General features: G+C 35.4%; 1 protein-coding gene across 1 annotated transcript in view; it reads right to left on the bottom strand.

The window, feature by feature from the left end:
• Window positions 1–26,336, bottom strand: part of LOC136027429 (uncharacterized) — a 57,374-nt gene extending 31,038 nt beyond the window's left edge. Inside the window, exons 1-2 of the mRNA XM_065704699.1 lie at window positions 26,241–26,336; window positions 5,589–5,906 (exon numbers count right to left, since the gene is read on the bottom strand). Of these exons, the coding sequence (XP_065560771.1) occupies window positions 5,589–5,906 (318 nt within the window). The 5' untranslated portion in view covers window positions 26,241–26,336. The remainder of the gene's footprint in view (window positions 1–5,588; window positions 5,907–26,240) is intronic.
• Between the last annotated feature and the right edge of the window lie 381 nt (window positions 26,337–26,717).

Genomic DNA, 26,717 nt, shown 5'->3' with positions numbered 1-26,717 from the left:
TTTTCATTGTTTTTTTATAGCAATGCTAGAAAATCTTCCGCCATTTTCATTGAATTTCTCTTCCCCCCATGACATATTCTTCCAAGGAAATATCCACCACATAGCCGTATCCCCTTGACCCCGCCCCCCCCCCCAAACCGAAAAAATCCCCCTGAAAACTTCTGTACACTTCCCAATAACCATTACTGAATGTAAACGCTGGTCAAAGTTTATAAATTGCAGCCCCTCCACCGGGGACTGTGGGGGAGTAAGCCATCCCCAAAGACATAGTGTTTAAGGTTTCTGACTATGCGGAACAAAATGGCTATCTCAAAATTTTTATGCGTTGACTTTGGGAAAACAATGAGCGTGGGACCTAGATACCCTCCAATTTTTATTGGTAACTTAAAAAGGGCACTAGAACTTTTAATTCCATTAGAATGAGCCCTCTTGCGGCATTCTAGGCCCACTTGGTCAATACGATGATCCCTGGGGAAAAAAAATAACACGCACCCGTGATTTGTCTTATGGCAAAAAATACGAAATTCCTTATTTTTATAGATAGGAGCTTGAAATGTTTGCTATACAGTTCTCTGACACGCTGGATGCGGTGGTGTTATTTTGTTAAGATTCTATGACTTTTAGGGGTGTTTCTCCCTATTTTCAAAAATAAGGTTATTTGGAAGTGTACAGACGTTTTCAGGGGGATGTTTTGGTTGGGGGAGGGGTTGAGAAGAGGAGGATATGTTGAGAAACTTTCTTTGGAGGAATTTGTCATGGGGGAAGAAATTTTCCATGAAGGGAGCGCAGGATTTCTAGCATTATTAAAAAAAAAATAAATATGAAAAAGTTTTTCAACTGAAAGTAAGGAGCAGCATTAAAACTTAAAACGAACAGAAATTATCACGCATATGATGGGCTCACCTCCTCCTAATACCTCGCTCTTTACGCTAAAGCATTTTTAGTAATTTCAACTATTTATTCTACGGCTTTTGTGATTCAGGGGTCATTCCGAAGAAATTGAGACAAATTTTAAGCTTTAGTGTAAAGAGCGAGGTACCGACGAGGGAGTGAAACCCCTCATATACGTAATAAAACATGAGAATGCAGAAGTTCGTGGGAAAATTTGTAGGTTACATATATCTTTTACTAATAAAAACATTCGTAAAAAATTAAAATTTCTAGTTGCCTCTTTAAGTAACCAAAAAACTGGAGGGCAACTAGGCCTCCTTCCCCACTCCTTTTTTCACAATCATTCGATCAAAACTATGAGAAAGCCATTTATCCAAAAAATAAATATACAAATTTCGTCTTAATTATTCATCTGCAGAGAGCCAAAATCAAAACATGCATTGATTCAAAAACGTTCAGAAATTAAATAAAAAAAGCAAATTTCTTTAACGAGAAGTAAGGTGCGACATTAAAACGAACAGAAATTACTTCGTATGTGAAAGGGGCTGCTTCCTCATCAACACCCCGCTCTTTACGGTAAAGTTTTTTACTTTTTTAAAAAGTAAAGTTAAGAGAAAGAGTCAAACTTTACCGTAAAGAGCGGGGCGTTGATGAGGAAGCAGTCCCTTTTTTTGTAGGAAGTAATCTCTGTTCGTTTTAAGTTTTAATGTCGCTCCTTACTTTCCGTTAAAAAAAAACTTTTTTTTTTACGTATTTATTAAAAGAAACGACATTGCCTAGAAGGGATTAATCAACAGAGGGTGCGAAGTGAAAGGATTCACATTGTTTTACCTGTAGAGATTATTTCAAATTATCTCTATTTTTATTTAGCAAACTTTTGACATGTCAACAGATCCTTAAGCCCTCGGAGTTTTCATGAGTTTAGTACCGTTATCAGATATCCAAAAGGAATGCGAACGGGCCTTTCGCCATCTCTTAGAAAAACCAACACACTAATCATTAAATTGCTGGTTTCTTGGCAGATTACAAGATATAAAATACTTTGACAAATCTGTGAGACGTCACGCGAATATCATAACCTTGGTGTTTTTTACCTTTAGTTTTGTCGGCTAATCAGATATCTAAAGAGAATGGCTTCTAAAGATGTCGGCTAATCAGATGTCTAAACCTAAAACCTCTAACTTCTTTTACTTGTGTCATTACCAAAGCTTGTTTCGTAGCCCCTGGTTTCATTGTCCGATATATTCAATCGCTATTCATTTTATTCTTGTTTTTATTTGTCTTTTAACCGCAAATTTCACTGTCCTCCATGTTTGTTCATCACTACCTTAGAATTTTTTTATGCCCTATTCTTCAGCTGTTCAGATTCTGGATTGCCTGGTACTTATGATCTATCATCAAACCATAAATTTTGTTGAACAACATTTTCGTTTGCGATTGGATGTGATTATTGATGTCACTTGCTCCATACTCTTTGCTTTAGCTGTTCGGAGTCACTTGTCATTTTGCACAATATTACATGTCTTTGGTTCATATTTGATTCATCATACTCGTTGTTAAATGTTTTCTAACCACAAACTTGACTCGGTGCCAGTTCCGCTTGTGGTTGTTTGGGATTCTCCCTGCTGCAAGTCTCCTAAGCATATATTTTGTTGTAAATTATTTTCATTGGGAATTTGCAGTGATTTCCGATCTTTTGCTATTCAAATTTAATTATTTTCTTATAATATTGTGTAAAATGTAATTTTGATTTACCTTTTAACCGTAGATTTTCTTTAGCAATAATTTTTACTGCATTTCAGTGTAATTCTTACTGTCGCTTGTTCCATGCTCTTTACTTTAGCTGCTTGGGGTTATTTATCATTTTGAACAATTTTGTTTGTCTCTGCTTCCTATTTGATTGATTAGACTCGTTCACACAACACACTCTAACTCTATATTTTGTATAACATCGCTTTCATTTGCAATTCGTCTTAGGTCTTCCTCTCACTTGTCCTCCAATATATTTATAATGGGGAAACTGCTTACAGCACAAAATGATTAGTGTCATTAGAAGCCCCAGCGTAGAAAATATCCTTTCAGTGGGTGAAAGGAGTTGCCAGAAGGATAAGGAGGATTGTTTGCTTTTTCCCCAGGGGTGATCGGATCAAGCCAGTGATCCTAAAAGATCAGGAGAGGGCTTATTTGATTCAAAATAAATTTTTAGTGCCCTTTTTCAGTTAACAATAATATTGGAGGGCAGCTGCACCCTCCTCCCATCCCTGTTTTTACTCAAAACTGTCCAATCATAATTTTTAGATAGCCATTTTCTTCAGAATCGTCAAAAAACCTAATAGCTTTATCTTTGAGGATAACTTGACCCCAATGGACTTCAGGAGAAAGGTTGCAATTATGAACTTTGCCTGTTGCTTACATATAGTATTGGATATTGGTAAGCATAAGGATATTTTCAGGGGGGGGCATCTTCTGGTGGGGTGGCTTACGTGGGAGGATCTTTTTATGGGTGATTTTTAGGGGGGAGGGAATATCACACGAGAGGGGGAGCTGGAATTCCCAGCATTAATTGAAAAATTATGAGAAATTTAATAAAAAACAAGTTCTTCAACTGAAAGTGAGGATCAACTTAAAAAAAAAACGAAATTATTACGTATATGGGGGGATTGCCCCCTCCTTAGTACCTTGCTCTTTACGCTTAAGTGTTTTTTGAATTTGTAAAAAGCTTTAATTTTATTTAAACGGTTCTTGTGTAAAAAGAGTCCTTCTTAAATAATGGTACTCCTTACCTTCAGTTGAAAAACCTTATGTTTTAGTTTAATAATAACCAAAAAAATATGTCTAAAATAACAACAAGTTGAGCAAGTGACAACCTATAAGACAGCGGATTAATAGGATATGATGATTAAGGGGCTTGAGATTCTCTCAAGAGCAGTACTAGGTTTAGACTTCATTTGGTGATAACCCTATAGCGTTTAACGGAGGTTTCATAGTAGCTAATATTCTTAGGTAATTTAGAAGCTTATACATGTAGTAGTAGCTCATCAATGTCTTTACAAGATCTGAAACTATTAGATAATATTTGATTTGAAGATTTAATTTTTTCCAAGAGTCTATTTGGCCAGTCACCAGTAACGAGGAGGAAAGTCCTTTCTATACGTGAATATAGATGACCTTTGTCTAATTTATTTTATCCCTAATAACACAATTCACCTTCTAAAGGGAAGACAAAATGATCAAAATCAGAAGAGCCGCATGAAAAAACAGATCTTGTTTTTATTTTTTTAACGTCTAATAAATTTTCCTACATATCTAAGAAAAGTGCATTTTTCTTGTTTTCTTTTGTTTTTTATTTAATTTTGTTTTATATTGCGTTCACCCACAGAGTAGCACGTTCACTGATTAGAAACTTCGAAAGAAATGAAAAAGAGCTAGTACCCTGTAAACGATTAAAGTAAAACAATATATTTCTGAGCGTATTAATAGAAATTATTAAAAGGCGTAATTTTCTTAAAAGGCGTGAATACACAGAGAGTGAGAAGTGAAATATATACATTTATATGCATGTTTTTGAATTAATGCATGTTTTTATTTTGGCTCACCGCACATGAATAATTAAAACGAAATTTCCATATCTTTTTTTTTAGCTAAATGGCTTTCTCATTGTTTTGATTGAACAATTTTGATAAAAAATCTTTTTTAATTACGGTCGGTTTTATTAAAATCGGTGTAAAAAATCGGTGTAAAATCGATGTAAAAAAAGGTAAAAAAGGGTAAAAACTTTTAGCTATTTTGATAAGCAAGTACTTGAAGAAGGTGGCGTGCGCCATAGGTTGTGACATCACCTTGTGTAATATCATTCAAGAAATAGAAAAATCATACATATCAATTTTGATCATACTATCCATAACAAGCACTTTTCAATGACTAAATAAAACGAAATACCAATACCACTAAAAACTAAATACCAATCTGAAAACATCCCACCCTGAATCCACGATTCATCCACTTATTTCCACAATATTAAACCGCCAGTAACTCCCGATTCCCAGCAGTTAAAAGCTTTACAAGAAATAAGGCAAAATTCTAGCGTTAAAAAACAGGAAAAGATCTTTACTAAGGTTGTTTGTATTAGCATAAATCTTATCTCTTGTTCTATGTATCATCAAACTCTTCTTATTCTGAAAACAATCTTTATTAAATTTCTTATTGTACACCACTTACCAACAAATAAATCTAAATCGTTATTTAACACACTAAAACAAGTTGATGCCTTTAAATTATTGGAAAGATGCAATTTAGCTTCCATTTTCATTACATTCTGAAGATCAAGTTGCTTTATTATTGCCAAATTTCCTGTTATAATGTGTTCAGAAGTTGGATTTTCAAATGATAAGAACTGCTCGCAATTACAAGCGAGCTCCCGATTACTACGAATGTTCAATTATAGTTAAAAATTATTAGCCCAATCATTTTTAGAACTTATACGTTTTGACTAGATTATTTTATAATTCAAATTGCTAGGTAGGGTATGTTTCACATCCCACGGGTTTAAAATCCCAGATAAATTAATATCCTCTATTTGTTTACTTCTAAAGCTTATAGATCGACATAAAAATCTTCTCCTCAATGACAAACTTATATGACTTTTTATAAATTGAATTTTTTTTTGTAGATTCGTATAATTTTATATCAGAACATACCGGTCCAGAAGCCGTTATGATTAATTTGTAGTCTCTCCCCGGCTTCAATTTCTGCTGAAGGACAAGATGAAAGTTGTCCTTCACAGGCCCGTTGATTTTGAAATCTCCTCCTCCACCATCCAAAGTTACCAGATTTTCTGGGTGAATACCCGCTACTTTCAAAATAATGGATCCAACTTCCTGAGAGGGTTCAACCGGCACAACGACCCAATATGCCTTTGGTAGGGTGAAGGTAGGTGTCAGGCTATTCTTGACTGGGTGGCAAAATGTTAAAATCATCAGCATATGAAGGGTGAATATAATTCCCATTTTAGTCATCTGAAATAAACGAGACATACTTAATAACCAAAGTCAAATTCAAGTTTAACTTATAGGCAACATCAAAATCCTAGGCACTTATCTCTTATAACCCCAGCACTCAAATCCTTGGTCTGACAGAACCGGTTTCTCTCTGTAGTTTCTTTCTGTCTAGCGTGAGAGTGTATACACTAAATGGTAGGTATACTTTAATTAAATATTTTAGTTAATATTTTGATTAGGTTAGAAACCATCTATTATAATGCACTATTGGAGGGGGGGGGCTTGATTTCCATAATTGTCTGTTGTACAAGTTTCTTGCTAAAGAGCTTTATTACAACACGAGCAGTTATATTTCACTAGGATTAACCTAACTTCACTTTTTGAGTGTGGTGTGTATAAAAGATAAGGACTGTCTCCAAAAGTAGATTTAAAGACATCTACAACGAAACTACAACCAGCAATTTGCCGATGATTTTACTCAGGTTGACGAGGAGGAGGGGAATTCAGAAACCGTTCAAACAGTAAAACTTAACTAAAGTCACTACAAATGGGAATTATGAGCCAGGCTGATCCCTCCCTAACCATCAAAATAGTAAATTGGTATTTTGGTAGTTTGTAATTTGTTAGGTTAGGCAAGAAATACTTTAATATAATACATTATGGAAGGCTTGATTTCCATAATTCTCTGTAGTACTTTCCATAGTTTTCTTACTAAAGTATTTTATTTCATCATACGTAGGTAAATTTCATTAGGATTAACGTAACTTCACTTTCTAAGTCTGGTGTGTATGAAAGATATGGACTGATTCCCATACTGATGGGATTTACTGATGATTTTACTTTGGCTGAGGAGTGAGAAGGGGATTTTACAAACTCTTAAAGCAGTAAAACTTAACTAAATTCACTACAAATGGGAATTACGACCTATGCTGATCCAACAAATCCCTCCCTATCTCTATTAAGATATAAATTCGACGCATTTACTATCCCTATTTTGAAACAATAGTCTCAAAATTGTCATCATCCAGACAAAATTTACTAAATTCAAATTGCAAGAAAACATTTTCAAACAGTTTTGAAAAGTGTAAGATACATCCCTTGTTCTGTTGACGATATTCAAATTGTTAATTCAGTACCAAACTTAAAGTTGTCAACTTTGTCTGATCAGCTGGTTCAATGACACTAGTGGCTTGTGTACTTGATGTGCAAGTTTATAAGAAGTTCCTATTACAAACTTGATCTCAGAATAAACATAAGAATTTGTTTGACTTGATATCAAATTAAGAAATTTTCTTTTTTTGTTATTTACTGTTATCGTTTTTTATCCTGACTTCCTACTTGTTTTTTTTACGGACTTCATACTGCCTTTGAATTTTGTTAATCCAAAATTTTTAAACACTTAAACACTGTTGTCCACTACCAAAACCTAAATTTATACTTCTATTTAAGGATTGCTCCATTTTAGTTTTAATGGTGTTCCTAGCATTAATTTGACAAACAATTCTTTATAAATTTAAAAATCGACTGTTTTTGCAAACCATGCTTTAAAATTCCTCTATTTGGAGCATTCCCAATAACAATAAGAAATTTCTGAGACTCGACTCCTTTGACCTTCCCCAGGTTCTTTCTAACGAAGACCCATGGCTCCTGGACCCTTACAAGTGAATATCTGTATTTTTGCGGGCTCCCTCCCAAGATTGAAAGAAGTAACTTGGTAGTAATGCAGATTGATCTGCCTACACCTTAGCCCTCACAGCTCATATACTGGCAGCATTTCAATTTAGCTCGAGCTGGAAGATCCAGCTCCGTCCTTTGCTGAGGTGAACTCCGTGGGTTTCTTGTATAGGGGCTTGAAGAGCGTGTATCCCCTCATTCCAATGGGGAATAGGAAGTTTCACTTCTCTACTTCAGGGACCAAGTCTGCGTCAGATTGCCACTTGGGGATAGGTCTTTCCCTCTTTGACGTGGATCTTGGTCAGTTCAATTTTCTCCATAGTGAAGAAACGATTGTAAACCACAACAGTTCCATTATCTCTGGAGACCAGACATAAGGATCCTCAATAGATAAATTTCTTCTCGAAGGCGGGTCTCCTAGGACAAGGGCAACATAGCTTTGCTCCATCCCATTCAAAGACTCCTTCATCTATGATGCCGTTCTGCTGAAACCTAATTTTTATAATACCCTCCTCTAATATCAGGTGGCATAAGGGCCAAATTTTAAACTCCATTCCATGATTTTGGCAACTTTAATAATTTTGCTCATTTTTCAGTGCATAGACGGTTTTACATTCGGTTTTATTCATATTGATATAGAAATATAGAAATAATTAATTAATTAGATTTAAGAAAATAATGAATATAGAAATGTAAAAATATGGCTCAATCCTGCTTTCTAGGGCTATAATGAGAAAAATATTGACAAGGCTAAGACACCATACGCGGACGAAGAATGACATATTGTCCTTGTTGGCCATCAACCATGGATAAAAAAAAATCAGTTTGCTCTTATATGGGATGAAAAGAAAAAATTTGGGGAAATCGGAACTTCTAGGGAGGGAGTAAAGAATGCTTGAATAGATTGGGACAAAAAAAGAATATGTGAAGTATTGTTACAAAACTTTTATCTAAAAAGATTTTGCCTAAAAATTTTATTTTACCTCAAAGATCTTTAATTTAACCAAAACAATTGTTATTAGTTCATGAATCTGTTAAAAGAAAAAAAATGACCCTATCATTAAATCATGCAGCCTGGAAGAGACAATTAAACACCACAGAATATGAGATGCTGAATGTGTTGGGGGTTTTATTATCAGTTCAAAATAGTCGTTTATGACTATTATGTTGATATGACAAAACAGTCAAATCAACGTGTTTGATCAACTTGAAATCATATGAAGTTTTATGCAACACTGTGTTTCCATCAGATGCTCAAGCTCAGTCAAAAATGTATTGCTACAAAAATGTAAACTGCTTGAAGAAAGTCGAAGAGGTTCCTTGTAAAATAGCTTTTTGCTGCATTTGTGTCCCGACGTAGAATGTTGATCCGCACGTAAAGAAAGCAAAGAATCAACTGCAATTTTACTTCCAAACTAGATTGCCCTCGGTTGGCAGTCAATTGGTAATGTTTTTGACGTTTAATGAAGAGCCAAAATCAAGCAGTTCATGGTAACGAATTGTAAGTGAGGAGTGACTCGGCTCAATAGTAGCCAAAAATTCACGGTCATTTGTTTGACGTTTTTTTTTTTTTTAAGTAAAGTGCAAATTATGCTCTGATCTTGACACAACATGGGGTCGTCACCAATATTCATTGTTACTTATACTTGTGTTGAGATTGAGTTGGTTATTTGTTGTAATTTTTGTCTATTTTGGGTTTCATTTATTTATCTATAGTGATGTATGGTAGTTTGTAGGTTTGGAAGATTACTTGACTTTATTTTTGCTTATTTCTGGCTCAATCTTTTTTTTTTGAAAATATTGTTTTGTAAATAAAATTGTAAATTAATTTTTATTCAGTTTCTGCTGACATAGCAAAAAAAATTAATGTCTTTTTTTTCTATAGGAATCCATAGTTGTTTATTTTAAACCTCCTCAAGTTGAAATTAAAAATAAAACTTAACACTTTTCCCAAAATATTCTATCAATGCTCTCTGGAAACCCAGATAAACTTACACTCTTTGTTCATTCACATCGTTGCAGCTGAAGTAGTAACAACAGTAGCCAGACAAAACTAGACCTACGTTACCTGAGCAACGTGAAGTGTTGCGGCAACCTTTGTCCGGCTTCACCGAATAAAGTGTTGCCAAAGCAACACTTTGGTTTTGTTTCTTTGCTATCGGTCAAACGCTGAAGTTGTCAGCCTATCGAAGCTTTTAAAACGTTATGTTCAAAGAAGAACGCGATCAGTAATCACATGATCAAAGGCTATTCCTCATTGTTGAAAAAACAACAATAACAAAAAAATATCGAAAGAAGGGACTAAATTGACTTTACAGCCAGTTTAACTTTATCCTTTTCAATCGTGGACATTGCGACGGATCAAGACTTGGAACAATATCTTATATAATCTAGTTGGTATTATAAAGCTATCCGTAACTTTCCAGGATCAAAATACCATAGATGACACTCTATTAATTATTACAAAACTACCTCGTTGTTTTACGTTATCTTTTGTACCTGTTGCGTAAACACTTAATTCTAGGTTACAGTGAGTATGGGTAGGCTACACCAACTAGCAAAAGTTACAAACCCCTCTTCACTAAAGATGATTGTAGCCTAACAGACGATTATTACTTATAAGTCCCCTACATGTCTTACCACTGGAACCAACTCGGTCTTACCATCAAATACACTGGAAACAAATAATAGGTACACCAAATAGCAAAATTTGCAGCCCCTCACTGCCGAAGATGGTTATGAGCTAACAACTGACCTTTCCTTACAAGTCCCCTACATGTCTCACAATTGGTATCGGCTTATTTTTGGTTTCAGTGTGTATCCTACAACTGAAGTTGTCAACCCCTTGAAACTTTCAACCTAGAATATCTCATGAAGGATTCTTTGTACCAAAAAATGGATGACATATACTCTGATCAGCTCATCAAGAGCTATTGATTGCCGACGAAAAAAAAAATCGATCTGTCTTAGTTCAAAAGTGGATTTTTTTTTGCCGTTGGCCACCTTTCTAACGTCACCACTTAGAAAGGAGCAAAGGATAAGGTCCAATTTCTTTAGCAATGACAATAATTTTAATGTTTAAGGCTGAACGGACTCGCAAAGAATCTTCCTATACCTCCCATGTTAAACATTTGGAGTTTGCCTGACGTTCCTGAATTAGTGATTTTGGCGGTTTTTATGTCAATAGAAGTAAAAAAATCTGTTGAATTTTTTGGCATAATCAAATCTTAAAGCCGACAATTATTCTTTTTATAATTCCAAAATAATTATAAAACCTGTTTCGGGTTTGCATTCTAGATTGCTATGCTTGACATTGTTGTTGTGGGTATAAAAAAATAGAGCCAAAAATTTTCTATTCATCAATAAGAAGCTTTTTTCTATAATACATACCTCCTGGCTGCAGTCCCTTCAAATACTTTACATATTTGTGTTCCGAAATCAAAATTTCCCCTCAAAAGGTTAGATTGAGCTGTAATCGGAGCATCTAAGAATGCAAAAATTACACCAAGGGGCTAACCACTCGGATTGTTCAGGAGCGATTCAGTCAAGCATTATTTAGTTCTAACCTGTTTAAACAGAGTCTAGAGAAGAAGTAAGGTGCAGACACCAAACTGCCGGTTAATGAATATATAAGAAAATTGTATTGTATAAATAATTAAGGATAAGCTACGTCTAATCCTAGAGATAAATTGAACACAGCACAAGGGCCGAATAAGAAGCAATGGTTTTATTTTAAAAAGATTGATCTATCGTTTTGGTTTAATTAAAATAAATTCAGGACAAATTTATGTATTGTAGTATAAGTACAATTTTGCATAATCTTCGTACTGAAATAAGAATTAAAAATATATAAAACAAGCTAATTAATAACTAATGAATGAAACAAAATAACTAATGAACGAAACAAAATGTCCCCAGAATATTTAAATTTGTTATAGCAAAACCCGAGTCTTGCTGTAGAACTACCAAAGCAAACTACAAAAGCAGTCAATGACCAGTCTCAAGTCCAAGGCCTTTCCAAGAAACAATCCCACCCCTTGGTAAATAAACCCCAATAAAAATTACCCATACTAAAGCAGTCAAATGACCAGTCTCAAGTCCAAGGCCTTTCCAAGAAACAATTCAACCCTTTAGTAAGTGAACCCCGATAAAAATGGTCAAAACCCTCATAAAGTTCTTATATAGTTCTTGTTATTGACCACAGTAACATGGGAAAAAAAAGAAATATACGAGGGCTCCATTTGCCAAATGTGCAGGCCCATCGTGAAAAGTTGAAATTAAATTATCGGGCTAGAGGCAGACCACGTTTACCAAAATATATGTTAGAAGACTTAACGGATGCTTCGGTTCACGACGAATCAAGTTCCGAAGGAATTGGAACAAATTCCCCTTTTGTGTTGAAAGTTATCACTTCTGGAAGAAATTTGGGGTCAGACCTTCTAAAAGGCTCACGCTGGATTGTGGATCTGCCTTACCTTTTTGAGAATTATGAAAAGCTCGTGATTCGCCACATGTAAGTTTTTTCTTTGTCTTTCATTTTACGTCATTGATTTACTGCTATCAAAATTATTAGGATGGGGAATTATTCTGGGTTGCAATTAATACAACTTGTACCTTATTAATTCTTGATAATTGTCTTTTCTGCTATAGAGAAAGAATGTTCGATAACTTTTAAAGATATTTTCATCCCAAAACAACAGAACGCTCCGACGGTATCTACTTAGGTTAGTTTAATTTCACTATTGTTGGTTTTACCAACAATTTAAAGCTTATATAGAATAGTCGGCAGTTGTTTCGCTATTTCTTTAGCAATCTCATCTTCGTTTAGACAAGACAAGATTTATTTCTACAAAACGGCTATCACAAGCCCAAAAGGGCCAAATTCACATTTTAGTCTCAATAAAAAAATTAAAAAAAATGGTGAATGCCAATCAGTAATAAATATCAAACCAGTTTAAACTCATAAAATTGCAATCAGTAAAAAAGTCAAACCATAAAAAGTCTTAAATTAAAACCGGGAAAACAAATTTAAACAAAATGACAATTTAGTTTACCTTGCAAGAATTGTAAAGTTTGCAGTTGCAAAATAAGCATTAAAACTATAAGTTAAAAGTGGAGCGATAAGAGCGAAGGGTTAGTAATTTAAAATTTCAAATATGTGAAGGATGAACGTTCTTCTATATCTTTCAGTGGAAACTCTTATTTGGGCAAGAAGGGGGATTTTTGTTGAATTAGAACGTGGGGCAGTGGCGAATGCAGGGGGCACCCTCCCCCTGACATAGTAGTAGATTTGTGGTTGGGACCACTTGCTCTGGTTCTTTTAGGGACGAATTTTTTTATATTTGGTTTTTAATAGTCGAGTTTTTAGTAAGTTTTTAGTTATTAAGGCTGTTTCTTTTTGCAAACAAGTTTGAAACAAGGTTTCAGTTACTTTTTGCAGTCTCTATTAAATTTTTATTAATGACACATGTCCCCAAAAAGTATTTAATTAAATTCAAGTTTATCAAGGGGATCTGTCCGTATTACCACAAATGCCAACTGGGAGGCGAAAATTTTCATTCGTAAGAAGGGGAGATTTAAAATTCTGACTTAATCCGCTGCTAATTGCAACAATAAGAAAGCATTATATTTCTATTTTTTTGTTCTATTTTTCCTGCTACACCATCAAACGAACTATTACTTAATGTTTAATCAACAATTAGTTCCAAAGAATGTATGATACCAAAATATGGTACTAATTTTTTTTTTTTTTTTGACAATACAAAGTTTAAGTAACTCGCTATAGTCGCCAGAAGTGCAAATGCTAAAAATTATGCAGAAAAGATTTAATATATTATTTTTTTTGTAGAGGGTGAACAACCTTTTAATTGTGTTTTATGGCGAGGTGGTTCTTATAAACTTACTTTTTTTGTATCAATATTTCTAATTGACTTTAATTTCAATAGAACTCATCAGATTTTATATTAAATTAAAGTCCATGTCCACTACCTACCCACGACTTAGAAATTGTTGCAGTTCCCTTTAAATTGTTGGTATTTCTTTGTCCACAAGTTTATCGGAGTAACCTTTAATGTACACCCCCCTCCCAAAATAAAAATCCTAGATCCGCCCCTGACGTGGCGGGTGGGAAAATATTCACTAGGGAAAGGAGAAGTAGTACAAGGGTAATGCACGATATTGTTGGCAAAATAATAAGGAAATTTGTACTCTCATTTCCTTAAGGGTGACTAGATTTGCTCTCCAAAGAAGGAAAATGTAAGGCCCTTTACCCTGTTTGAAAATAATTCTTAGACATGTTTTTTGAACTGCCTCTATTCTGTCCCACAATTCATTGGACATGCCAGAATGGCAAACAGAGAAACAGAAAAAAAGCACAAAAAAAATTGTATTAATCCAAAAACGTTCAGAAATAAAATAAAAAAAAGAAGTTTTTGAACTGAAAGTAAGGAGCGACATTACAACTTAAAACAAGCAGAAATTACTCTGTATATTAAAAGGTTTTCTCCCTTCTCAACGCTCTGCTCCTTACGCTAAAGTTTTTTACTGTTTTAAAAAGTAAACTTAAGAAAAAGAGTCAAACTTTAGCGTAAAGAGCAAGGTGTTGAGGGAGGAAAAGCCCCTTTGATATACGGAGTGATTACTGTTCGTTAATTTTGCTCCTTACTTTCAGTTAAAAAACTTCTTTTTATCATTTTTTTTCCAACATAAAGCGAACTTACTAGTAGAGGTAATTTCGAACAGTTCGTGGTAACGAACTGTAGTAAGGAGCGACCCGGCTCAATAGTAACCAAAGCTCTAAAAAACAGAATTTTGATATCAGAACATGTCAAGAATCGCACTGTTATGCCGATTTTAAATATGTGAGTTTCATCATCAAGTTTAGTCTTACCCATCAAAAGTTACGAGCCTGAGAAAATTTACCTTATTTTCGAAAATGAGGGAACCCCCCTAAAAGTCATTTAATCTTAAAGAAAGTAACACCATCAGATTCAGCGTATCACAGAACTTTATTGTACAAGTTTCAAGCTCCTATCTACAAGAAAGTAGAATTTTGTATATTTTGCCAAAACACAAATCCCAGATGCGTGTTTATTTATTTAATTCTTTTTTCCAAGGGTGATTGTACCGACCCAGTGGTCTTAAAATTTTGCGAGAGGGCTCATTCAAATGGAAATGAAAAGTTCTAGCGCCATCAAAATCCTGATATAGCCATTTTATTCAGCATAGTTGAAAAACCTTATAACTATGTCTTTCAGGACGACTTACTCCCCCAAAGTCCCCATGGGAGAAGCTGCAAGTTAAAAACTTTGACCAGTGTTTGCACATAGTAATGATTATTGGGAAGTGTACAGACGTTTTCAGTGGGATTTTTTGGTTGGAAGGAGGGGTTGAGAAGAGGAGGTTATGTTGGGGAAACTTTCCATGGAGGAATTTGTCATGGGAAGGAAAATTTTCACATATAAGGGGTTCATTTCCTCCTAATCTCTCACTCTTTACGCTAAAGTATTTTTTAGTAATTTCAATTATTTATTCTACGGCCTTTGTGATTCAGGGGTCATTCTTAAGGATTTAGGACAAAATTTAAGCTTTAGTGTAATGAGCGAGGTATTGACAAGTGGGCGAGCCCCCCTTATATACGTAATAGATACCTGCGAATATAGAAGTTCGTTAGGTAAGCTAATTCGTAAGTTACGTATATTTTTACTAATGAAAACCATCGTAAAAAACTAAAAGCTCTAGTTGCCTTTTTAAGTAGCAAAAAATTGGAGAGCAGCTGGGCCTCCTTCCCCGCTCATTTTTTCTCAAAATCGTTCGATCAAAATTATGAGAAAGCCGTTTAGCCAAAAAAATAAAAATTCAAATTTCGTTTTAATTATTCATCTGCGCAGAGCCAAAATCAAAACATGGATTAACTAAAAAAACGTTCAGAAATTAAATAAAAAAATGATTTTTTTTTAAATGAAAGGAAGGAGTAACATTAAAACTTAAAACGGACAGAAATTACCCAGTATATGAAAGGGGCTGTTCCCTCCTCAACGCCCCGCTCTTTACGCTAAAGTTTTTACAGTATTAAACAGTAGATCTTTTAAATTATATTTTTGGTAAAAAATAAGGAGAGGGGTACATTTGAAGGAAGGCCTAAAAATTCAGAAAAGAATTTAAAACAACCATAAGTAGCTACTTATACTATTCCTAAGAGCGAATGCTTTGCTATACCCCACCCCTCGCCCCTCTTTAAGCGACAGTTTATAGCCCATTATATATTTCCCCATTACATTTTGAAATAGCCCCACTTTTTACTTCTGTATTAATTTATGACGAAAGCTAATCAATCGGCGGAAAAAATGAGTCGCGCTATTCTGAAATAAATAAAAAAAAAACAAGTTTTTTCAACTGAAAGTAAGGAGCAACATTAAAACTTAAAACGAACAGAAATTACTCCGTATATGATAGGGGCTGTTCCCTTCTCAACGCCTTGCTTTCTACGCTAAAGTTTGACTCTGTCTCACAACTCTCCATTTAAAAAAAAAAACTTGCCATTTTGAAAAATAAAAAATATACTATGACGTTTAGGGGTGTTTCCCCTTATTTTCCAAACTCGTAACTCGAAGAAGAGGGGGATATGTTGGGGGAACTTTCCTTGGGGGAATTTGTCATGGGGGAAGAAAATTTTCATGAAGGGAGCCCAGGATTTTCTAGTAGTATTAAAAAAAAACAATGAAAAAATAAATATGAAAAAGCTTTTTTCAACTGAAAGTAAGGAGAAGCATTAAAGCTTAAAACGAACAGAAATTATTAAGCATACGATAGGCTCACCTCCTCCTAATACCTCGCTCTTTACGCTAAAGTATTTTTAGTAATTTCAACTATTTATTCTACGGCTTTTGTGATTCAGGGGTCATTCTTAAGAAATTGGGACAAAATTTAAGCTTTAATGTAAAGAGCGAGGTACTAACGAGGGGTTGAGCCCCTTCGTATACGTAATAAAAACATGAGAATACAGAAGTTAGTTACGTAAGCTAATTTGTAAGTTACGTATATCTTTTACTAATAAAAAGATTCGTAAAAAATTAAAATTTTTAGTTGCCTTTTTAAGCAACCAAAAATTCGGACGGCAACTAGGCATCCTCCCCCGCTCCATTTTTTCTAAAAATCATTCGATCAAAACTATGAGAAAGCACTTTAGACAAAAAAATAAATATTAAAATTTCGGTTTAATTATTCATCTGCGGAGAGCCAAAATCAAAACATGCATTGATTCAAAAACGTTCAGAAATTAAATATAAAAAAAACAGTTTTTTTAACAGAAGTAAGGAGCGACATTAAAACTTAAAACGAACAGAAATTACTTCGTATATGAAAGGGGCTGCTTCCTCATCAGCGCCCCACTCTTTACGCTAAATTTTTTACTGTTTTAAAAAGTAGAGCTAAGAGAAAGAGTCAAACTTTAGCGTAAAGAGTGGGGCGTTGAGGAGGAAACAGCCTCTTTCATATACGGGATAATTTCTGTTCGTTCTAAGTTTTAATGTTGCTCCTTACTTTCATTTAAAATACTTGTTTTTTTTATCTAATCATTAAAAAGTACGGATAAAGGTTCTGAAAGAATGCCTGCAAAGGCTTTAAAGGATTTGAGAAATAAACTAGCTAATTTGATCCTCCTAACTCATAAAAGCATATTGGTATTTTTAATCGTACTAATAAGAACTTTGTGAATTACTCGAATAAAAATTTAAATGATAGTTGAGATGCAACTGAATTTGGGGCACAGATTTTTACTTTGAATTTGATTTTAGGAAGTCAAGTGAGACATAATTTTTCTTGGAATTTGGTTAGTAATTTCCGTTGGAATTTGGTAAATCGACACGGGTCTGTTTAGAGGGCATTTCCTGTCATGCCCCAAAGGATTTTGTAAAGTTTTGAAATACTTGGCTTTCCTGATTGGTAGTTCCAGGACAGTTTTTGGCTTGGTTACATACATAAACAAAATTGGGTGGTTTAATCTGACAATGAAATACAACAAAGTTTCGGTTAGATCGTATAATTTCCACTTCTCGCCCATTTCTAGCTATATTCATATTTTATTTCATATTTTAATTACCCTACATCGCTCACTAATCTACATACTACCTATCCTTTTTGAAGCTATAGCACTTTCCTTTCTACCAAAACAATAAAATCGCTACTTTACTATTTTACTTCCTCACAACCAATTAGCATTTTATTTACAGGTACCAAGACATCAATTTGGTTTCAAATATGATGTTTTCTAAAGAACATAGAGCTGGATTGCGCTCAAGACTCATTGCTCCTAGAAGGCTTAAAAAAAAAGACTCAACGAAAACCGTAGTCAAAAAACGGAAAAGGACTGATTTTGATAGTGTGAATACTATCAGAAAGAAACACAAAACAGAAACAGGAACAGTAAGTGTCAACAAAGAGGTAGTGGTTGGTGCAATAAATGGTGGAATGACTCACGCCCAGGTTCAAGAACTTTTCTCTACCATTGGAATAAATACCCCGTCTTAAAAAGTCTTTACGAAATTTGAGAAAGAAATTTACGTAGAATTGGAAAAAGTTCTCTATGACTATCTTATCGAAAATGGGAAAACCGAGCGAAGGATGGCACTGGAAGCAGGTGAGAAAATTCACCCAAATGGAGCTGTAGAGACATGTGTTATAGTTGATGGAAGCTGGTGTACACGAAGTTATGGGAATAGATATCGTGCACTCTCAGGCTGTGGAGTGGTGATAGGTTTCTATTCGAAGAAACTTTTAAATCTCGGAATTAGGAACAAATATTGCTGTACTTGCGTGAAATACAGGCATCAAGTTAATAGATCTGTTCCTGAACATACATGTTTTATGAACTGGCAGGGGCCCAGTACAGGTATGGAGTCAGATATATTAGTTGACGCATTCCGAATAGCAACATCCATGCACAATCTAAGATATACTCGATTTGTTGCCGATGGCGATTCAAGTACCCATTCTGAAATTATAGCAAGGGTACCATATGGCAGAAATGTAGAAAAAATTGAGTGTGCTAATCATGCGTGCAAATGCTTGAAAAACAGACTATATAAGAAGCAGCATGAAAATGCCGAATGCAGAAGATTTCTTAGTGCCGCAATAATAAAGAAAATGTGTGATTTTGCCAGAAATGCAATTGTATGTGCAACCACAGAGAAGAAAAGCGTGAAGGATCTCATCAGTGCGCTGAAGGCAATTCCTCTACATTTTTTCCGTGGCGACCATAGATTTTGTCCTACACGCTGCTCGTTCTCCGGGAAAGTTCTACAGGTCAATCCTGAAGACACCCCTAGCAACATCTTTCTCAGCCATGTGTATTCAGCCTTTGATACGCTGACCAGAAGGGCTCGTCTACTGATAGGAAACCACACGAGCAACCTGGCAGAATATTTTATGAGCATAGTTGCAAGGCTTATAGGTGGCAAAAACATCATGGTTAGCCAAAGTGCGCGATATACCACCCGTGTTAAAGCAGCAGGAATCCGATTTACGAAAGGTCACTCAGCTCGCCTTGAAATATTTCGAAGAACTGTAGGATCTACACCAAGTAGGCAGTTGAAAAAACTTGCACAACAGCGGGCCATGACTACTGCTCGACGTAAAAAACTGTCTGCTAAAAAGCACCTTTTCACTAATGCTTCCACAAAACTCCCTTCAAAAGAAATCAGGGAGCCAACCGGAGCAGACAAAAACTACGGCTCGAACGCAACTGCTCCGGATCTTGATTGCAGTGCGCTCGAAATTGCAAAAACAGATTTTTTGACTCGTCTCCAATGTACTGCAACAGATATCCTCAGTATCGAAAAAGCCACTAGGCTTCAGAGAAATTCTATCGATAATAGCTGGATAGAATACAGAAAAAACAGAATTACAGCTTCCGTAGCTGGTGCTGTTTGTAAAAGGCGGTTGAAGACTGTGGGCTCATTAGTTCGGCAGCTGCTGTATCCCAGAAACCGCCAAACAAAGGCAATGAAGCATGGTCAGATGTATGAGCCTGTAGCTATTGCAGCTTTTGCAAAGAAAATGGGTTGCATTGTGAACTCTGCTGGGCTTTTCATTCACAAGGAATATGGGTTTCTAGGGGCCAGTCCGGACGGGATAGTAATTTTTCCTTCAGGTGAGAAGGCTCTTTTGGAGGTGAAGTGCCCTTTGACAGTAAAAGGGCTTACATTGGAAGAGTGGATACCGCTTAAAAAAAATACATGTCTAGAAAAGAAAGTTAATAGTGAAATAAAGCTGAAAAGAACACATGACTACTATTACCAAATTCAAATGCAATTGGAATGTTGTGACATTGATTTTGTATACTTTGTAATATTTTTAGGGGAAGAGGAATTATATTATGAAAAGATTGGTCGTGACCGTGAATTCTGGTCTAACAAAATGCTGCCAAATCTAAAAAAAATTTATTTTGAGGCACTGTTACCCGAAATTGTCGACGGAAAGTTGCCAAGAAGTATGGAGATACGAGAACCGTTTATATAAATCCAACTGTGCTAGGTATGGGTAGTTATCATGTGTCATTACAGTCTTATCCGAATACAAATTCAGATATACAAATACTCAAGCAACAATCGAACTTTAGAATATTTTTTAATGAACCCGTATGGATAAGCTAAATAAAAAGAACAAGTTTTTTTTAACTGAAAGTAAGGAGCGACATTAAAACTTAAACGAACAGAAATCACTTCGTATATGAAAGGGGCTGCTCCCTCCTCAACGCCCCGCTCTTTACGCTAAAGTTTTTTACTGTTTTAAAAAGTAGAATTGAGAGAAAAAGAGTAAAACTTTAGCGTAAAGAGCGGGGCGTTGAGGACGCCCCGCTCTTTACGCTAAAGTTTTTTACTGGTTTAAAAAGTAGAATTGAGAGAAAAAGAGTAAAACTTTAGCGTAAAGAGCGGGGCGTTGAGGAGGAAGCAGCCCTTTTCACATACGAAGTAATTTATATTCGTTTTAAGTTTTAATGTTGCTCCTTGCTTTCAGTTAAAAACATGTCCTTTTTTCATTTAATATCTGAAAGTTTTTGAACTAATGCATGTTTTGATTTTGGCTCTCCACAGATGAATAATTAAAACGAAATTTCATATTTATATGGCTTTCTCATAATTTTGATAGAATCGCTTTGAAAAAAAGGAGCAGGGGAGGAGGCTTAGTTGCCCTCCAATGTTTTGGTTACTTAAAAAGGCAACTAGAACTTTTAATATTTTACGAACGTTTTTGCTAGTAAAAGATCTATGTAACTTACGAGTTAGCTTATGTAACGAACTTCTGTATTCTGTTAGTGTTAAATTTTAATGCTGCTCCTTACTTTCAGTTGAAAAAACTGTTTCATATTTATTTTTGTATTGTTCTATTTTGAAATAAGGCTAGAAAATCCTGCGCTCCCTTCATGGAAATTTTCTTCCCCCATGACAAATTCATCCATGGAAAGTTCCCCCAACATAACCCCCTGTTCTCAACCCCCCCCCCCCCCCAACCAAAAATCCTCGTGAAAACGTCTGTACATTTCCCAATAACCATTACTATATAAACACTGATCAAAGTTTGTAACTTGTAGCCCCTTCCACGGGGATTCTGGTGGAATAAGTCGTCCCCAAAGACACAGTTATAAGGTTTTTCGACTATGCTGAATAAAATGGCTATCTCAGAATTTTAATCGGGTGACTGTGGGAAAATAATTAGCGTGGGAAGAGGCCTAGGTGCCCTCCAATTTTTTAGATCACTTAAAAAGGGTACGATATACTTCATTTTTTTATATATAATTCACTTGTATATAACTTCATTTCCGTTGGAATGAGCCCGCTCGCAACATTCTATGACAACTGGCTCGGTATAATCACCCCTGGAAAAAAATCCATATTTTTGCTGATAGAAGCTTAACACTTCCACGGTAGGGTTCCCTGATAGGCTGATTCGGATGGGTGTAATTTTGGTTTTATTACTTTTATTGGGTGTTTCCCTCTATTTTCTAAAATAAGGCAATTTTTCTTAGACTCGTAATTTTAGATAGGTATCTCATATATTTAAAGTCAGCATTAAAATGCGATTTTGTTCATGTAGCTATTGGTATCAAAAATCCGTTTTTTAGAGTTTTGGTTACTATTGAGCCGGGTCGCTCCTTAGTACAGTTCGTTACCACGAACTTTTTGATAAAATGAAATAAATGTGTCACTTCGCTGCGAGCAATTATTTAAATTACATTTTTCTAAATAGGTCTGCATGAAGTAAAAACCCGAAAATATGTACTTTTTATTTGTAATTTCCACAATTTTATACCGCGTCTCCTGGCAAATAATGATGACCAGACCACAGGCACACACGCAGGCGAGGGATTCACCCACCTTAAATTTGTATAATGCTTAATTTTCTCAGCGAAATGTTTAATTTTCCTGTGTTTTCCTGGTATTTCTTTCGTAAGAGTTGAACCCCCCTCCTCCAAAAAAAAATCTCGAATAATAATTTCTCTAATTTTCTCCTCGAATAATAGTTCTTTTCCAAATAAATATTCCTATTTACTTGTCGAATTACGAAGAATAAATATACATTAATCATAATTTTCAGTGAGAAACCCCTTGAGTTTAATGACGGCAGTGAAATCTGATAACCTTGAGTGTTTGTGTGATATACCGCGATTGAAAAAGAATTGAAAAGACATTATAATTTCTGGAGGAGCGTCCGGCCTTAAGAGGTACATCTGATAACATTTCTCTACCTCAATCCTAAGTCCGAAAAAAAAAAAATGATAAACCCAACCAAAATCACGGCAGCACTTTCGGACCCGTGGGAAAATGCCGCTTTTTTGCTTCTGTAAATTTTTTCTATTTATCACTCAAAGAAGATATATTGGCGGTGGGGCTGGGTAACTGCCGCATATATTTAACACTTATAGATTTTAGTCCATCTTTAATTTGAAAGTGGTGCCTGCCGGCTTGCCTACTAGAACGGAGCTTTCCACTCGAAAGCAGAAACATGGTTTGATGAATCGAAAGCTTGGCTGCACAATTTCAGATACTCCTCTCTGACAAAGTTTACATAACTCCACTTCATTTCGCACAAGCAAAAGCCATCCTTTTTGACCCCAGGCAAGAGTTCTGCAGAGCTTTCCAAAATGTAATGCCATATTCATCAATCTGGCCTGAGGTCCAAACTTTCCGTAGAAACCGCACAGTTTAGACCCTTACCAATTTCCAGGAATAAGCCGACATTGGTGGCATAGGAAAAAAAAAACGGACAAAACCAAAGTGTTGCTCTCGCAACACAGCAATATAGTATATTGCTTAAACAGCAGGGGCGATCTCGCGAAAAAATTTTCAGTTTTCTTCTGACCGCGCTATCCTCTTTGAGTCTTGTCTCTACTCTTCGCTTCAAGTAAGTGATCTGAATAAAATCTGTATTTATTATTTCTGGTTGTAAAAGTTTCTTTTCTTTTGCCTACGATCTTAATCAACAAGAAAGTTAAAATTAACTGCTCGGTTAGGCACAACTGAAATTACGTATATTCTGTGGTATAAGAAACTGGATATTACATTTGAATCATCCTTAAGCCTAGGCCCTTATTACCTTGTTAAACTGTTGGATAATAAAAAAAAATCCAGGAAATAGTTGATAGGCTTAACACAGAGAGAACAAAAACAGTAATTTTAATATTAATGTTATAAAAAACTGTTTTATTATTTTATTGCTGTTTTATTTTCACTGTTTTTTTTTCTTTCAACTGTTATTTTTGTTCAACTTTTTCAATAGGTCTAGCAGACATACTTTCAGTGAAGTTATGTCCTCCACAGCCCCCGGGGCACAGATGGTTAATTATGCAATTTGCCCGTACTTTACACATGGGATTTATCGTTAAGAAAAGGAGAAATGTTCGGTTCCTGGTGTGTCCAAAAGGGCTGAGGCTATAATGTTAAAACTTTTTATTTAGGTTGAGGGGTATGTGAAACTAAATCAAAATAATTTATGTGCATCTAATTTATGAAAAAGCATGATCTGTACTATTTCACAACGGCTGAGGATATGTGATTTTGTTTAAAGCAGTCAAAAGGTCTAGTAACTATGCCTCAGGGGATGTAATGTCACCCACAGCCTCAGGGATTCAATGCCACCCACAGCATCAGGGGATGCAATGCCACCCACAACCTCAAAGGCAAGGATTGTAAATTATGCAAACGTATGCGTTACGTAATAGTTTCTTTGATTGTTTAAAAAACCCAGGTGTGTCAAAGGAGGGGGGGACCTTCAGAGACAGCAAATCAAAATGCAAACATAGACGTTATATCATAGTTTTTTGATTGTTTAAAAACCTAGGTGTATAGGGAAAAGCCTTCTGGGCCTCCTAAATAGGGAACCGTCAAGACACCGGCCCCTAGCAGGCAATTCAACCGGGGCCCTAGCAACCATTTTCCGGCGGGGGGCCCTAGAATCCAATTCACCGGTGGCTCTAGCAAGCAATTCCAGTGGGGACTCTAGCGTAAAATTATAACGGGGCCCTAGCAGTCAATTACAACGGGGGCCTAAGCATCCAATTCCAACCGTGGCCCTTGTAGCTAAAAATGAAAAAATCTTACGTGATATGCTAGACTTTAGGGGCTCTTGGGGAGTCCCTGGTTGTAACTGAAAACAGGACACATGGTGGTATTTCATGTAATACTATAATACACCTGTATGTTACGCATAGGAGATTGTTTTCTTATTTTAAGGATAACACGCTCTAGAGTGAATTGCTAGAGATCAGAGCTTGTAATTAAATAGGGAAACCCCTGCTTTTACAGTAGTCTGTACAAAATGTTTGGTTTAATCCTGCTTTCTAGGGCAATAATGAGAGAAAGTTCTCGATGGTTTAGGGATCTTTGTGCAGATGAGAGATGAGAGATCGCTATAGATTGTCCTCTATAGTCGACTATTCAGAGCCAAACATCATCTTTAGTTAGGGTGGGAGGATGCCGTATGGAAAGATTTAAAACTTCCTGGGAGTTTGTAAGGAGTAAGTTATTAAACAGATTGGGATGGAGGAGGACTATGTCTATCTGTGATTACTTCGGGTTGCTTGGTGCTGAAGTGAGTTGTTAGCAGTAGTAGGGGTAGTAACTGAGAGAGTTTTTTATTTGAAATCGTATAACTTATGGTGTAAATATTTGCCCCATCTAACCAGTTATAGAACATAAGAAAAAAAAAACCCTGACCAGTTAAGGACTAAGTTCTGAAGTCGTCAGTGGTGGCAGAGCAAAAACATCCTTAGGGAGCAAGATCTTTCATATTCGTAATAATTTCTGTTCGTTTTAAGTTTTAATGTTGCTCCTGACTTTCAGTTGAAAAAACTTGTTTTTTTCAAATTTTAATTTCTTATTGTTTTTTAAATAATGTAAGAGAATGTGGACCAACCTTCACGAAGAAATCCCCCTCCTCACGGAAATATCCTCTAAATAACTCAATCTCATTGAAAATTCACTCCGGACCATTACTGTTAACAACTCCACGTGTAAATTTGAGGTGTAAATTTGAGGTGGAATTGAGAAAGCCAGACATATAAAAATAATTTTGTTTGGAAATTCTGACAAATTCCAACAGTGTATGATTTCACCTGACAAGGTTACCACGTGGAATCTTCCATCTCCATGGAAAATCCCCCTGTGGAAAAGCCTAAAGCAGAAAATTCACCCCCCACCCCCACGAAAATATATACAAATTTCCCAGAAACAAATACTATGCGTAAAGAAAAAGACAAATTTTATAACTTGAAGACCTTTCCCCTGGGATTGAATGGGATTCATTTGATATCTAGAGACATAGTTATTGGGACTTTCAACTAAGGTGAACAAAATAGCAATATAAAAATTTTGATCGGACTGTTTTGGGATAAAAAGGGGTGAGGGGGCCTGGCTACCCTCAAATCGTTTTGTTCACTTAAAAAATGGCACAAGAACTTTTAATTTCCGTTCGAATGAGCCCTCTCACAATATTCCAGGGTTACTGATACAATTACCCGTGGAAAAAACAACAACAAAAAATATAAACAAATAAACACGCATTAGTGATCTTTCTTTTGGCAAAAAAAAACGAGATTCAACATTTTTGAAGATAAGAGTTTGGAACCTCTAAAGTAGGATTTTCTGATACAATGAATATGATGATATATGATGATAAACGATCGTTTTTTTAAGTTTCGGTTACTATTGAGCCGGATTCCTCCTTACTTAGAGTTTGTTACAACAGTTTGTTTGAGATTTAAAATTTTGTCCTAATTCTTTAAGATCGACTCCTGAAGGCGGTCATGGCCGAGTGGTTAAAGCGTTTGCCTAGAAGATCGACTCCTGAAACACAAGCGCTACTGAATTAGAATAATAAGCTTTTTCAAAAGCAAATTTTATAAAAAATAAAAGCAATGCTAAAGGAATCAGAGTTCTAAAGCAAAATTTAGCGCACAGAGCGAGGCCTTGAGGAGGGAGTGATTCCCCTCAAGTTTTAAGATTTGATGTTCCTCGTTACTTTTAGTTGAAAAATAATTTTTTTTTTTTTTTATGTTGAATTTACTACCAGTTTGAATCAAGTTTCAGAATTATAGGCCTATTTGCCAGTTTCATTAGAAGCTGAGGGAAAACAAATTTTTGTATTTAATACTTCCAATTTTCAAGCTAAGACTGTTAATCTTACCTCAAATCAACAGACACAAAATTATTTCTTTTTGGTATAGTCTTTTTAACTGAACAACGAGGAAAACCATTTATCACTGATTCTTTTCTTTTAAATGTAGTCAAGCAGCCTTTTAAAAGTCCTCAGATTTCAAAAATTTGAATTCTGATCTTTGAAAAAGATTTCAAAGATCCGCTTTCACACTTAAACAAATGCGTCACTTTTTATGACCTTTTTATTGCTGGTAAATCATACTTTTGGTTTTGTTGATAGACTCAAGTTAAATTGGTAACGTGATAATGTTTTTTCACGTTAAATTGGTAACGTTGGTAAGTTGGTAACGTGTTTTTTGAAGACTATACATACTCATTGTGTTGCGAGAGCAACACTTTGGTTTTGTCGTGTTTTTTTTTTTTTTTTTTTTTTTTTTTTTGTTCCTAGCACCCCGATTTCAGCTTATTCCTAGAAAGTGGTAAGGGTCTAACCTCTGCGGTTTTT

Source organism: Artemia franciscana, chromosome 5 (genome assembly GCF_032884065.1).
Source record: "Artemia franciscana chromosome 5, ASM3288406v1, whole genome shotgun sequence".
In the NCBI taxonomy this organism is placed as follows: Eukaryota; Metazoa; Arthropoda; class Branchiopoda; order Anostraca; family Artemiidae; genus Artemia; species Artemia franciscana.
Note: the sequence above shows the minus strand (reverse complement) of the source record. Positions and strands in the feature narration are given on the sequence as shown.